The 13777-nt window shown below is 39.9% G+C and overlaps 2 protein-coding genes across 5 annotated transcripts in view; one reads left to right on the top strand and one right to left on the bottom strand.

The window, feature by feature from the left end:
• LOC114558071 (transcription factor-like 5 protein) lies at positions 1 to 6380 on the top strand. Of its 3 annotated transcripts, XM_028581798.1 has the most exons (8): positions 1 to 392; positions 944 to 1036; positions 1126 to 1514; positions 1608 to 1764; positions 1870 to 2029; positions 2150 to 2336; positions 4008 to 4149; positions 4645 to 6380. In XM_028581798.1, the coding sequence occupies exons 3-8, from the start codon at positions 1144 to 1146 to the stop codon at positions 4768 to 4770; spliced, it is 1143 nt and encodes a 380-aa protein (XP_028437599.1). In that variant the 5' UTR covers positions 1 to 392; positions 944 to 1036; positions 1126 to 1143; the 3' UTR covers positions 4771 to 6380. The 3 variants fall into 3 exon arrangements, with proteins under 3 accessions (XP_028437599.1, XP_028437597.1, XP_028437598.1); XM_028581796.1 differs by having other exon boundaries at positions 2 to 392; positions 944 to 1514; XM_028581797.1 differs by having other exon boundaries at positions 2 to 1514.
• col9a3 (collagen, type IX, alpha 3) overlaps positions 5478 to 13777 on the bottom strand; it is an 18305-nt gene continuing 10005 nt past the window's right edge. For both annotated transcript variants that reach the window (XM_028581792.1, XM_028581793.1), the window contains 21 exons: positions 13649 to 13702; positions 13422 to 13475; positions 13225 to 13278; positions 13056 to 13109; positions 12879 to 12932; positions 12744 to 12797; positions 12603 to 12656; positions 12434 to 12487; positions 12273 to 12317; positions 12122 to 12175; positions 11935 to 11988; positions 11190 to 11243; positions 11022 to 11093; positions 10214 to 10249; positions 9897 to 9941; positions 9437 to 9469; positions 8628 to 8774; positions 8438 to 8492; positions 8154 to 8336; positions 7133 to 7210; positions 5478 to 6650 (listed from right to left, as the gene is read on the bottom strand). In XM_028581792.1, the coding sequence (XP_028437593.1) occupies positions 6466 to 6650; positions 7133 to 7210; positions 8154 to 8336; positions 8438 to 8492; positions 8628 to 8774; positions 9437 to 9469; positions 9897 to 9941; positions 10214 to 10249; positions 11022 to 11093; positions 11190 to 11243; positions 11935 to 11988; positions 12122 to 12175; positions 12273 to 12317; positions 12434 to 12487; positions 12603 to 12656; positions 12744 to 12797; positions 12879 to 12932; positions 13056 to 13109; positions 13225 to 13278; positions 13422 to 13475; positions 13649 to 13702 (1473 nt within the window). In that variant the 3' untranslated portion in view covers positions 5478 to 6465. The remainder of the gene's footprint in view (positions 6651 to 7132; positions 7211 to 8153; positions 8337 to 8437; positions 8493 to 8627; positions 8775 to 9436; positions 9470 to 9896; positions 9942 to 10213; positions 10250 to 11021; positions 11094 to 11189; positions 11244 to 11934; positions 11989 to 12121; positions 12176 to 12272; positions 12318 to 12433; positions 12488 to 12602; positions 12657 to 12743; positions 12798 to 12878; positions 12933 to 13055; positions 13110 to 13224; positions 13279 to 13421; positions 13476 to 13648; positions 13703 to 13777) is intronic.

Genomic DNA, 13777 nt, shown 5'->3' on the forward strand with positions numbered 1-13777 from the left:
TTCTGGTTATCACAAGTCAGACACAAAGACAATTCAAAGTGATTTACATAAGCATAGCTAAACATAACGTTACAAAGCAAATAAAAGAGAATATACAACAGGTCAGGAAAAAAAGTGAGTTTAATGCTAAGTAGGTTATTATACTAAAGCGTTATTGTGTAGTATAGCTGCGCAAAACTATGCTACATTATATAATATTGGATAGTGTAATTTACAATTCTGCATACTATTTTAAGGAGAAAAATGTAGTAAAGTAGTAGCATCTAATGTAACTGAAAATACCAAAAGGCTAACGTTATCAAGTTGACAGTCCAAAAGCGTAACTACGTCCGAGAGGTGGACACCAACGTAAATTACTACCCGCGGCCATTGGTCGAGGCGTTGACATTAAAGTAAGTTGAAGACTCAAGAGCAGGCCCACAGAGAGAGCTGCAGCTTGTTTAGAGTCCAACCCGTATAAACACGACGATTTATTAATTGACTATTGAAAATGTTTGTATTTATTTACCTAGCTAGCTAGATGTTAACGTTAGCGTATGCCAACGTCTTTTCAAATGTACTAACGTTAGCTTAAAAGTTCCTCGTTCGCTAACTTTAACGTAAAGTCACGAGCTAGCTTTTGTATTAATTACCTACGGACCATTTGTCCACGACTGACAGCTTGGAATTGTGAATAAGTTGTTTAATGTCAGTATTTAGCTACCATGTTAGTTTGTTTAGGCTAATTACAAATACAACACGTTAGTTCATTTTATTAACGTCAACGTTAATAGTTTGGACAAGTCAGCTTCCAGGGCACACCACAGTTAGAAGTCGGTTAACGTAACGTTACTGTAGTTAGTTAGCTAACTAGCTAGCTGGCTAACGTTAGCTATAACGTTAGTCTGATCTGGTGTAAATATAAGACAAGTAATATTTTGCCTGATCTCCATCACATCTCTAGAGTGGAGAATGGCATCATTTTTATCTTGTAAAACCCTTATATCACCTTCGTCCAAAGAACACTGTGATCCAGTTGGGGTGATTTTGAGCCAAGGTGGGTGTTTGACACATGATCATGGACAGATGTTGGTACCTGAGCTGGGTCTAATGGAGATGTCAGAGTTTGAATATACACACCTTCAGCACCTTATCCAGGCACATATGGAGGCACACATTGCCCCTCCAGATCTACCAGATGCCAGATCTCACCCTGCTACAGTGATGGTTAAAGACACCACTGGATCCACAGTGGTTTCACCCTTCACGACCACTCAAGCTATTGACCTATCAACTTCAACTGATGATCACTGTCTGGTGATGCCAGGAGAAAAGACTCCAGCTTCTTATGGAGAGGTCCCGGGTTTTGTGCTAGCCAGAATCAGAGGTGAAAACAGCCCAACTGAACCACACACCAACGGCAGCACATCTTCACAGAAGCGATCGGCTGCTAGAGTTTGCTTGGAGAAAAGGTTTAACTCCATGTCTGCTGACACCCCAAGACAGCAAGATATTCAGTCTGCAGTTCTCAGCAAGTATGTCACTGATATAGTGCATTGCTATTTGTTTGTAAATATCCCCATAATGCTCATTTTTATGGAATGTGCAAAATCTCTGTTGTGTTTCAGTTTTTTGACGATACTGCAGCAGTCTGCAGAGGCTCAAGAGGCAGTTATACACCCTCAGATGCATAAGTGGATGAAAGCTGACAGAGCAAACTCGTTTGAGGTTCCCAGTCCGTTTGTAGGGGGTGTATTTAACCCAGTCACCAACATGTGTGAACAAGTATGATGAAAAAAAATATCAGAATGCACTTTCCTCCAGTTTTATAGATTGCACAGGCAGAATTAATTGTTCCATCCTTTTTTTTTCTTCCTGTTTTAACCTCAGGTGATTGGCCATATTCCTCACATGGTTGAACCTAACAAACACCAGGGATTAATCATCCCCAAGAGTTTTTCATTTAATTTCTGCCCAGAGAGGGATGTTAAAGCTCACTATACAAGTGACAGCAACTCAACAGAGGAGCAGCAGTTGATGAACATAGAAAGTAATAATCAGTACCCCAAACCTAATCTTATTTCAAAAAAAGTGTTGTTGTTGTTGTTGCCGGTATTATTACACTTAGACACAAGTTTGTGTCTAACTTATACACTTGTGTTTTTCATAGATGATGCAGTGACAGTTGCTGCCTTCAGAAAGCATGGTAGCACCCACAGCTCTCAATCCATCAAGGCTGCTTTGGCTGCCCCAGACTCTGCTGGAGAATCAGGGAGCAGCACCAGGAAAAGAGTTCGATCTCATATGTCACTTATCCAGCGCAGGGAGAGACACAACTGTAAGGAGAGGGAACGCAGGTGAGCAGTCATTACCAACAGCTGAAGTTGTCTCTACACCCTCCACAATTTGCTACGTGGTGTTCTGAAATACTCTATAAATATTAATGTACTTTAATCACAACTTGATGTTTTCATTCTGGGCCATAGTCACAGTCAAATATATTATATTGGGATGTGATATAATGTTAGATAAACATTTTAAAGTGTGTGTGCCTGACAGACACTACAGACTGTGTCCAAAATGACCCCTCATTCACTCACTGGTCACTGTTCCCCACATAATAAACCCCCCTCTCTCTGCCCATGCTGCCTGTCTCTCTATACTGTGGCTATAAAACACAAAAGAAAAGCCCATCTGTACTTCTTTAAACAGAATGTATCATCTTTGGGGTTGTGACCTAATGTGTCTGTAATGTGTAGTTGCTTAATACACAGATATTATGCAAATATTGTGAAAATGAATGAAATAGGGTAAGATAGGTATAGAGCTGCAATAATTAGTTGATTCATCGTTTAGTTGATCAAAAGAAAATTAGTCAGCAACTACTTTGATAATCAATTAATTTCTTAAGTCATTTTTAAAGCTTTGGTGTGTTACTTTTTTTTATTAATGAACGTCCATTACATTCAAGCCATTGCCAAATCACTTCCACAAAACTCTGTATTTCTCAGTATGGCTATGTTCAGGAATTGGTGTCGTCTGGCAACTTTTGCGCGCAGAAACTCGATGGAAGATAATTCCCTCTTCTGAAGACTCCACCATGTTATTTTTAATCCTCCTTGTCCTCCTTAGCTAAGTAGCAACTGTGTGTAGGAGGGGTGGGGGTGGTGCGGGGTCAAAGAAGGCTTGTGTCATGTGGATGCAACGACAGAATTGTTGCCATTACTTAAAATTCCTCATGGGGGGAGAAACTACGCACTATAGCTTTAAGCACACATGCCAAACATTTGCTGGCTTCAGGTTCTCAATTGTGACATTACATTATAGTAAATTGAATATTTTGGGGTATTGGAGACATTTGATGACATTACCTTGTGCTCTAGGACAGTGGTTCCCAACCTTTTTTCCTTGGCGCCCCCCCTACTCATGTCTAAGAAAAGCTGAGCCCCCCCGAAACCGAAGTTGAGGTAACTCTCCAGATAGAGCCTTACTTTCTTTTTTGATACAGAGCAGTTATCAGCATGGTTAAGATTCTCCTCCATGTTTCATTTATAAAATAGTGATGCCGTGGCGGCAGGAAAAACGAGGATACAACAAAATACTTTTGTATACATTATATATTGTAGTGTATTATCATAATTTGTTTAACATGTGCAAATATATATATATATTTTTTTCCTCAACCTCAAACCAGATAAAGACTTGCGCCCCCCCTGTGATCTTTGCCGCCCCCCCTGGGGGTGCCCGGACCGCAGGTTGGGAACCACTGCTCTAGGATACTGTGTTGTGCAGTTTTCTGATGTTTCTTAGACCAAACGATTAATTAATTATTCAAAGAACTACTCCTGCAGATTAATTGATGATGAGAGTAATAATTTATTGCAGCCCCAGATAGATGTCATGATGTCTTCTGTAAGCCACTGAGACTTCAGGATCTAAAGAACGGGGTTGCAGGGTCAGTAAAGTTTGAGAGACACTAAACTATACTATAGACTATAAACATTTGTATTGTCTTTGCTTCTTCACAGGAAGAGGATTCGTTTGTACTGTGATGAGCTGAACATGCTAGTGCCATTCTGTGAGTCGGATACAGACAAAGTCACCACCCTGCAGTGGACCACTGCCTTCCTCAGATACATCAATAAAACGTATGGAGACACCTTCAGAGAGGTACGTTTGTGTTGAGTTAAAACATTGATTATTGTAAAGCAGTTTGGCTTGATCATCCTGCAACTGAGTTATTTGAGACTTGAAACCTGGGGCTGTAAGATAAGAGCTGAATTACATTGCCTCCTGCTGCCTGAGTAATAAGTAATGCAGCTGACTTCATATGGCTTCAGTTTTTTAGAGAGTTCAAATCAAGTTCTTATTTTTACAGTATACAATCATATAAACTTTATATTTTACTGTGATGTATTATCCAGTTTTTTTTTCATGCAGGAAACTGATTTTATATTTTAGTATGCCTATGTAAATCATAGGCATACTAAAATATACATGGTAGCAAATTCAAACAATCCACCACATTATGCTGACTGTGTGCAACACCACCACCACCACCTGGAGTAAAAGAGAGGGGCAGTCTAGATGGGCACATAATTAAAATAATATAATATTGGTACTATATTGTTGTCCACAATCATTTGCTATTCTCCCCCTTTACAGGAGTTTCAGAAGGCATTCACTGATGGGAAAGGACACTTTCTAAAATCCAGCCCTTCTTCATGCCAGGACCCAATCCAACGGGAGATGGACGAGACACTGAGCATTCCTCTTGGGGTAGAGCAATGACCCTATTACTACTTCATCCAATACATCAGCCAGATATTTAAGTACATTTTAATTTAAAATTCAAGCTTGGGTTGTCCCCTGAGGTCTGGCTATGGGTCAGGTCAATTTGTTGTAACTTTTTAAATGACAAAAAGTGCCCTTTCAAGAGGAACTCTGCTTCTGACTACAGATTTAGAAAGTGGAAGGATTCTAGTCACAGGCCATGTGATGCAAAAAAATTTGCAGTTTTCTCCAGCTGCATCTCAAAACCATACAGCATCAGGCTAGTGTTGGAAGCGCCATGCCATTTATTCTAACGCTGATATATTATTCCCCCCCCGGAGAGCTAACATTTGTAAAAATGGGTAAAAAATGTTATAGTCCTACACAGATGGCACTGTTTCCCTTTGAAAACAGCTGAGATAGTGCCATAATGATAAGATTTCAACTCTTCAGCGATCATACATTTAGCTAATTTTAATATGTGCAGCTTTTATATGCTTAATTCAAATTTTGTTTATTTTCACGTTTTTAAACGGAAAAAAAATGTTCATACAGTATGTTCAGTTCAGTTTTCTTGTCCACAAACATTTATTCTTTAATCATATCTGTAAGTGTAAATGGACTTAAATACTTGAATTTTTCATAAAAATAAGTCTTGCTACCTTGACTTTCATGGTGTCAAGCATATTACTCTGACATACAGACTGTTCATTTGATGTGTTGATATGTAGAGAAGAGTAATGTTTTACTGAAAAGTGGCTTTATTTGTTCTTTCTTACAACATGTCGCTGTAGCATCTTACTGTACATACAACAGTCACCCACAAATAATAAATAGTATTTAAGCACTGGTAGTACATAGTGGATGTGGTCATTGTAGATTTTTAAAAAACAAAAGAAGAAAAAAATTACTTTGCTTCTAAGATTTAGAAATTTATTTTACAATGTCTGATTTATGCATCCACAAGTTTCATTTTGTTTTTGATTCTCAAATACAGAGAATCAACTTTACATGCAATTTAAAAAAACAAACAAAGATGCTGTAAAAAAAAAAAAAAAAAACACTATCAAAAGTTAAAGGTTTTTGCATTAATCTACACATTTTAGGGCACCTGGGTATTTGTGTTTTTTATTCCTTTTATAATACATACACAGCTCCTTGACAGAGGCTTTTTAACTCTGTCACCTATTTCCATATTTTACACTGTAAGCTTGTATGTTGAGGTAACACCTGTGACACCTGTTAATGGGCCATGATACATGCACATTCACTTCAGTCAATCACTGTTGTTTTTAGTGTCATCTGTCAGAAGGATGTTAACCAAGGTAACGGTGGCATGGAAACAACATGTACAAAGTTTTATACACAAAAGGACTCCTCAATCATTTTCCAGTTGTTTGCAAGTCAAGTCTTGTTATACTGTAGTATTTGGAGCAATGCAGTTGTTCTCTTGGACTCTTCCGTGCCTCTGTCCACTTTATTTTCTGAACGTCATCTTCAGTTGCTCTGGTATTCATGTCACTCCTGGGATGTTCCTCTATTCCTCTCAAAATATCACATCTGTTTGATGTTACTCTTGCCATCTTGTGATACATGTATTTAAATAAAGAGGACATTTTTTTTTGTGATCACTTTCTTCTTTCATTCCTTCCTTCCCTCACTTATCACCCTTCCACATTGGGGTGGATGGCTTCAGGTTACAGGAAGTCATGTTTAATGGTTTTTGGGGTTGGAGGATTTTCCAGTGACCGATGCTCCCTGGCAGGCTGACGTATCACAGATTCCAGGAGTTCCCTGGTGCCCAGTCCTACCTACCCTGCCTGGCTCTCCAGGCTCACCTGGATCTCCTGGAGATCCATCACGGCCATCTTTAACAATTCCAGGTGCCCCTGGAAGACCTGTTGACAGCGTACAGGTAATGAGCCAAAGGCAAAGTGCTGCAGTTCTTTTAACGGTTTTGTAACAGACTTGTATTTTAAGATGAGAAAATATATCCTACAGTTTTGCATCAAATATTATACCTTGTTGTGTGTCTTGTTTGATGTCAATGAAAAAGTACAAATTATACCACAATAGACTTTTCTCACATAGCCACATTTTGACTTGTCATAGCAGGAAAACGTGCAACTAATAACATGAATGATGGCTCCTCCATTTGTGCCAGTAAACCATTCAAGTGTGTGTGGCCTGGAACTGGCACACCGTAATGGAATGCAGCGATTCTTATTTTTATAAGGTACAATCTGTGTTTGACAAGTCAAAATGTCTGCCATGAGTGAGGTCTTTATGTTTAGTAAAGTAACTTTAAATCTGATGGTGACAACGTTGTAGCTCCAATCAGCTCAAGCTCTAATTAGCGTGTACTGTATAAACCACACACCTTGGTATCCTTGGTCTCCAGTGGGCCCGTCAATGGCTTTGCCAATAGATCCCTTATCACCTTGCTCACCAACATCACCTGTTGTGAAAGCAGAACATTTTAATCAGTGGTGGAAATAAACTAAATGCATTTACTCAAGTACTGTATTTTATGACTTTACTTAAGTACTTTCATCTATGCGTTTACTGCATTTCAGAAGGAGATATGTACTTTTTATTTTTACTTCATTTGTTTGACAAAAATAGTTCTTACTTTTTGATTAAGACTTGACATAACAAAAATGATAAACTTAATACAGAACACTGTTTAAGATGAAACTGGCGGTTCCCAAACCTATTGGCTTTTGACTTGTAACAAATATATAGTGTCTAGTTGGGGCCCCTTGTTCAAGATGCCTATGAGTAGTTAGCAGTTCCACCAAAGGATGATTCCCCCTCTAAACTCATCAGATGGTTTCATTTAAATAACTGTTCAAGGCCCAAACAGGTAGAGTTATCAACTTCTCACGACCCCTCAGATTAATATTGTGGTCCTTTGGAGGGGCTCGGCCCCTAGGTTGAGACTCAGTGGACTGAACTACCTGACTGACTGTAAAACATTTTAGACTAGCAATGTACTACACTGATGTATCACTATTAATCTAATAATGTCATATATACGTCAGTCACAGGTGACATTTTTTGCAGAACGAGTACTTTTACTTTAGATACTTACATGTTGCTAATAAAACTAATGCTAATACTGCACTTTCACTTAGGAAGGATTTTAAGTACAGGGCCTTACACCATTGATTTAGTTATTATTATTATTATTATAACCTCTGCCTAGGAGCAGATCCGAATCACAGGGTGGATACACTAATTATGTTTCACTTTTGTTAACATTTCGAGATAGGACATGGCCTTGGCGGAGGTCCCACCCAGTTCGAGCAAGTCATTGTACAACTGAAGAGGCGCTGATTAAGTGATTGTTGTGCTCCTACCAATAGATAAAAGGGCCATACTGATTTGAATTTTCATACCTCTGGAACCTGGGTCTCCGAGTTCTCCTGGCAGGCCTCTGTACCCTGGTGGTCCACGGGAACCTGGATGCCCAATAGAGCCAACAACTCCAGGCTTTCCTGGAAGCCCTGCAGGGCCGGGGCGGCCCACCATTCCAGGGGCCAGGGGTCTTCGAAGGTTAGCCGCCAGCTGTGCAATCTGGTCTGCGTGATAGAAAACACCAGAGGGTCAATTATCCAGCTTACCTTTTCTTCAACACTAGGGTGAATTATAGGAAAAAGATGAATTAGTTAAGATGTCACACCATCGATCATTGAGCCACACAGCTCTCTGATGTGCTGCTCACTCGCCAGTTTACCCTGAAACACAAATTGATGAGACATTTTTAAAGTGTAGGCTCATTCAGGCAGTTCATTAGAAAACATCAACTTAACTATTTAATATGCATCAATCAATCACAGGCTTTTTACAGATTAAAAAATAAAAGCACTCACGGGTACACCTGTCTTTCCTGCAATTCCAGGCAGACCCTGCTCCCCTTGGAAGCCCATAATTCCTTGTTTTCCTGGAGGCCCTCTAGCCCCAAGCTCTCCTTGTGGGCCTGTCACGCCTTTAGGTCCCAGTTCACCCCACTTTCCAGCCTATAATCAACAAGAATTAACCGTTAAATAACTCATTACATTTTTGCAAAAATGAAGAAATCAATTTCTTCCAAACTGGAGCTAAAAACATCCATAAGCCTTTGATTTGATCGCTGACTAAACGCCAACCAAGGTGCAAACTGGGTCTGTTGAGACAATGCGGTGGCGGATTCATATGGCGTCTCGTTGCTTGATAATTACTCCAACCAGCACAGCAAACATTAAATGGAACTACGAGAGTGAGGCTCATCAGTACCGTGTCTCTAATTACATAAATTTTGCTGCAGCTTAATGGGACTCATCTCTCCCTTGTGGCGGTAGCAGCGAACAGGCCAATAAAGCTAAAGCAGCAATACCCATCTCTAATTAATCCTATTAAACCTGGAATGTGAAGCAGAATCACGTGCAATTATTTTGACGAGTGGGCAACAGCTCAGAGCTAGACTCCATTTTTTAGGTTTAATGAGGGAGCTGACACAAACTTGTGCTGCTAATTACACCCACACACAACATCTGATCCAACTATTTTTGTGCTAATAGAAGGACATCTACTGTGTCTAGAGAACTGGTTTGGAGGGAGCAGGTCTAAGTGGAGTTATGAAACTGCAGAAGTGTCAGAGGACACATAAGTAACAGTAAATGAAAACATTGATGTAACTCACCTCTCCTTTTTGTCCAACTGGGCCAAAAGGACCCTGAAAATCAGGACATACTGTGTGTTTAGTTTGACATAAGTGAAATGACGTGACATTACGAAATGTTAGACAGCACACACAGTATACTTTATTTGTATAGCACCTTGTATACAGTTAAGAGCAATCCAAAGACACAACACAATAAATTAATTTAAATAATGGCCATAAAACATTCTAATTAAAAGCCATCAGGCTAAACTGATAGATTGTACACTTTACGTTTAAAGATAGCAACTGTATTGTAATGTATTGATTCAAAAACCGACAAGATACTAATGTTAAGACTTTAAAATAGGTGTAATGTGTTCTCTCCATCTGAACCAATTGTAAAACTAATCACTGCTGACTGAAGTAATGGGTCTCGAGATCACTAATACTGCGTGTGTTTGGATTCTGATCGGACAGCGCAATGTAAGAAAATACTCACAGGTTCGCCATTCTCTCCTGGTAAACCATCACTTCCTGCCACACCCTATAGAGACAACAGAATATCTGAATTATTTCATTCGATCTCACAACTCCAGTTTTTGTTTGTATGCCTTTTCTCTTCGTTAGTACCTGGCTAAGAAAATTCATTGATCTCTTAATTAAAGAGTTTCAGCATCATAATTGAGATTCTTTTTTTTTTTTTATTCCCGTCTATTACAAACTTAAAAAAGCTGGTTGAGGATTATCACAGGGCATTCAGTGGAAATCATACTGTATGATCTGTTGACCAGCTTGAACTTTGATTTAAATATTTACCATGTCTCCTTTAGCTCCAGATGCTCCAACTGGACCCTATAGGGTTGGAAACAGAGAGAGAGAAAGAGAGAAAGAGAATAAATGAGAGCCATGTAGAGATATTTGTGGAAGGGCAGCTGTGGCAGAAAGTAGGGGGATGAAGGGAAGTGAGGTGGGCTGGTTGAGGGGAACCAGGAGCGATATAAAGGCCGCCATTGTTCTGAACAGGAGGCCTTTTTGTGTTTGAGCTCTCTCTCGGCTGCAGTTTGAGTTCATACCACTGAGACTGAGGTGGGACGACCTGCTTTTTGACATACAGTACCTGGATAGTTACATGTCTCTGTTTGTGTGTAGAAATGCTGGTGCGCGGAGACATTTGATAACGTCTCATGTTTGAATTTGAAAGAGTGACCCTTAATGAAGATTTTTTTGTGTTTTGGGAGCTTTACCTGTTCTTGTTGTTTTACATAGTGTAGTAGAGCTGGATTGATTCAATTCATTGATTAGTCAATTGACAGAAAATGTACTATTCGGCATCTTTTTAATCATCGTTTTGAGTCATTTTTGTAAAAACAAATGCCCAAATTCTCGGGTTCCAGCCTCTTTTTTCTTAGTCTTCTATGAAAGAGTAAAGGCTTTGCTATTTTCTGACATTTCATGGGCCAAATGACTAATCGATTAATTGAGAAACTAACTGGTAGATGAATCGATTATAATGGGGAGAATATATTTGTTATTATTATAAGAAAGTTAGAGCCCTATACTGTATGATGGATTACAGTGGGTGACGTTAAATCCTGGGACATATTGTCACACACGTCAAACTCACCCTTTCACCAAACTCTCCACGGATTCCTGTTGGACCTGGAAGACCTGGATCCCCCAAGGCTCCATTTACCCCCTGTGTACACACACACACACACACACACACACACAGTGAGTTAACCAAAAAATGAAAAACAAAAACGATAATGGTTGGCGATGTAATGCAACTGACCTGGAAGCCTTTCACTCCCTGAGGCCCAGGGTTGCCCACTGGTCCAATACCTCCCTGTTGGAAACAGACATTGTCATGTAATCTTATAGGAAGAGCTCACAGTAGTAAAACAAACTGGATAGTAACGGAAATTCAGAGATGCAGAACATAAAAAATAAGTATGATTCATTATGCAGGGCATTGTGCGAGAGAAGTGTGTAACTCCCATGCTGTTCTATCTCTTTTTTTCTTGGCTGCAGGTTCTGATGTGAAAAACAAAGACCTCTCTGTTTATGAATTCCTCCTTTATGAATACCTGGCTCTCATCACTGGCCCTTCATTACTAACTCCACCTTAGCAGGCTACTGAATCAGCCGCAGTACTTTAGAATATCATTAACTTCGAAGGGCAGTAGTTTATTATTCTGCTATTCCAGTTTTATCTTATGCTGCATGCTGCTATGCATTGTGGTCTTTTAAGATGGGTGATTTACATTCATTGCATTTCTTTTTTCAGTCATGGTGCATTCAGATATCCACACTAGTTGTTAGAACAGTGCACTTTAAAGTGTTGGAAACTGAGTCTAAATTGTGTAAATTGGTTAAATTTACAGACCCTCTGTGCAGCAGAGAGTCTAATAATTTGGCTTCTAAATGGGGCAAAGATTTTTTTATTAAATGCCTTGTAATATATGCTTCTGAAGCTTTTCTAGCAATTTGACAACCGCTTGACATAGCCTTAGTTTCTAGTGTAAGCATTCACTTACTGCCACTCCTCTGGGTCCTGCTATCCCCCTCTCTCCTGGGATGCCGATGTCACCCTGAGGGAGGAGACGAAAGATGGTGTGGACAAGTCAGGAAAGTTTAGAGTCCAGACGCAACATTGTGGGGCTAAGTGACATGTCAGTGAGGCTGTTACCCTCCCCTCCCAAAAAAAGCCCATCAGATACATACAGGAATACCTGGCTCTCCAGAAGGTCCTGTCTCACCCTCCTTCCCGGGATCACCCTGGTGTAAAAGAAAGGGAGAAAATAAAAGTTGTCCTCCACGGTCCTGATCTCAGTTTTAAGGTTAAAGTGTGTTTCTATTTACATGTAATACTCACAACTCCTCCTTTGGACCCCTTTGCACCAGCCTTTCCTTGTAGACCCTGGAACAGAAAAGAAGGTGGGTGTTACAATCAAACTGGTATTTAGACTAGATTTAAATAACATCCTTCATTGTCAATAAGACAGGAAACGCCCAAATCTGTTTCAAAATACTCACAGGAAGTCCATTTGGTCCTTTCTCTCCAACTACCCCATGGCGTCCAGCATCACCCTATCAACACAGACACCACAGTGACTGTGACATCAGCTTTACTCACACAATCACTGTATGTGGACTCACAACTAATTCAAGCCCAAAGCTTGCAGAAAGAAAAGGTGTGACTTACCTTCTCGCCATCTAACCCTGGTGTACCATCTTTGCCATCTCTGCCAGGAATACCCTGTAGAAGACATCACATATAATCCTCATGGTTCTAAGAGGTGATGTATATTCAAAATGTATAATTTGTAATCAGATATGCACTCACAGGCTCCCCTTTGGGTCCGGCTCCTCCAGGACCTCCTTTGGGACCAATTTTACCCTGTTGAAAGACACATTAGAGTGTCATTTATACATCCTTATTTGTGAAATTAATAGTCACAAATTAAAGTCGTTTACTTACAATTTCTCCTTTTGGTCCTCTGAAACCCTGTGGTCCCTTTTCTCCGGCGTCACCCTGGAGACATCAGATGAAACACACACAGCTATTCATTGATGGGACCAGCCGTCTATTCTGGCTGTAAACTACTACCAAACACTGTTTTTATTTCAAGTGTGTTACAAACAAGGAGAGACTCACTGTCTTTCCAATGATGCCGGCGATGCCAGGTTTGCCTCTGAAACCAGGCAGGCCCTAGAGACAAAGGAAGGTTAAAGGAAACATATTGTAAGTACACAAATTCTGTCTGCATTGTGAGTGATAAGAAGCTGAACAAGGAAGTAGTGGTCATTTTCTTAAAGTTGCTTACTCTGTCTCCTACAGCTCCCATTGGGCCTTGTAAACCTCTGAGACCACGCGGGCCCTGAAACACAGCATAAGAACATCGTGAAGGCACTTTAAAACATAAGAAAAAACACTCATGATGTTTTTTGTTTTTTTTAAATTGCCTGGATAAGCTGTACTAAATATGTTAACGGACTAAAGATTCATGTTTATGTAACTCACCTGCAGACCCACAGTCCCAGGAATACCTGGTGGGCCAGGTAGACCACTGTCACCCTAGAAAAAGAACAGGTCACTTAGGATGGCAACAAAACACCAAATTACATGAAGTAATAAAACAGTAAAATCAATATTTTGCACATACTAGGCTGATAACATTATTATTTAACCCCATTAGCCACATTATATCACGGACAGTGGTCAAAATATCTGTCACATCATAAACTCACCTTCTCTCCATTTTTGCCAAGCTCTCCCTTGTCTCCTTTATGGCCTGTGTGACCCTACATGAGGAGAAATACACAGACTTGAATTTCGACACGATGAGTGTGCATGAGGAAACGTATTGTGAGGTTGCA

The sequence above is a fragment of the Perca flavescens genome, chromosome 7 (genome assembly GCF_004354835.1).
Source record: "Perca flavescens isolate YP-PL-M2 chromosome 7, PFLA_1.0, whole genome shotgun sequence".
Lineage (NCBI taxonomy): Eukaryota > Metazoa > Chordata > Actinopteri > Perciformes > Percidae > Perca > Perca flavescens.

Bases quoted from the DNA above. Each gene is read 5' to 3' on its own strand.
- LOC114558071 (XM_028581797.1), top strand. From the start codon at position 952: ATGGCATCATTTTTATCTTGTAAAACCCTTATATCACCTTCGTCCAAA. The intron at 1,765-1,869 runs GTATGATGAAAA...TTTTAACCTCAG, and splicing joins TCACCAACATGTGTGAACAA to GTGATTGGCCATATTCCTCA. The intron at 2,337-4,007 runs GTGAGCAGTCAT...GCTTCTTCACAG, and splicing joins TGTAAGGAGAGGGAACGCAG to GAAGAGGATTCGTTTGTACT.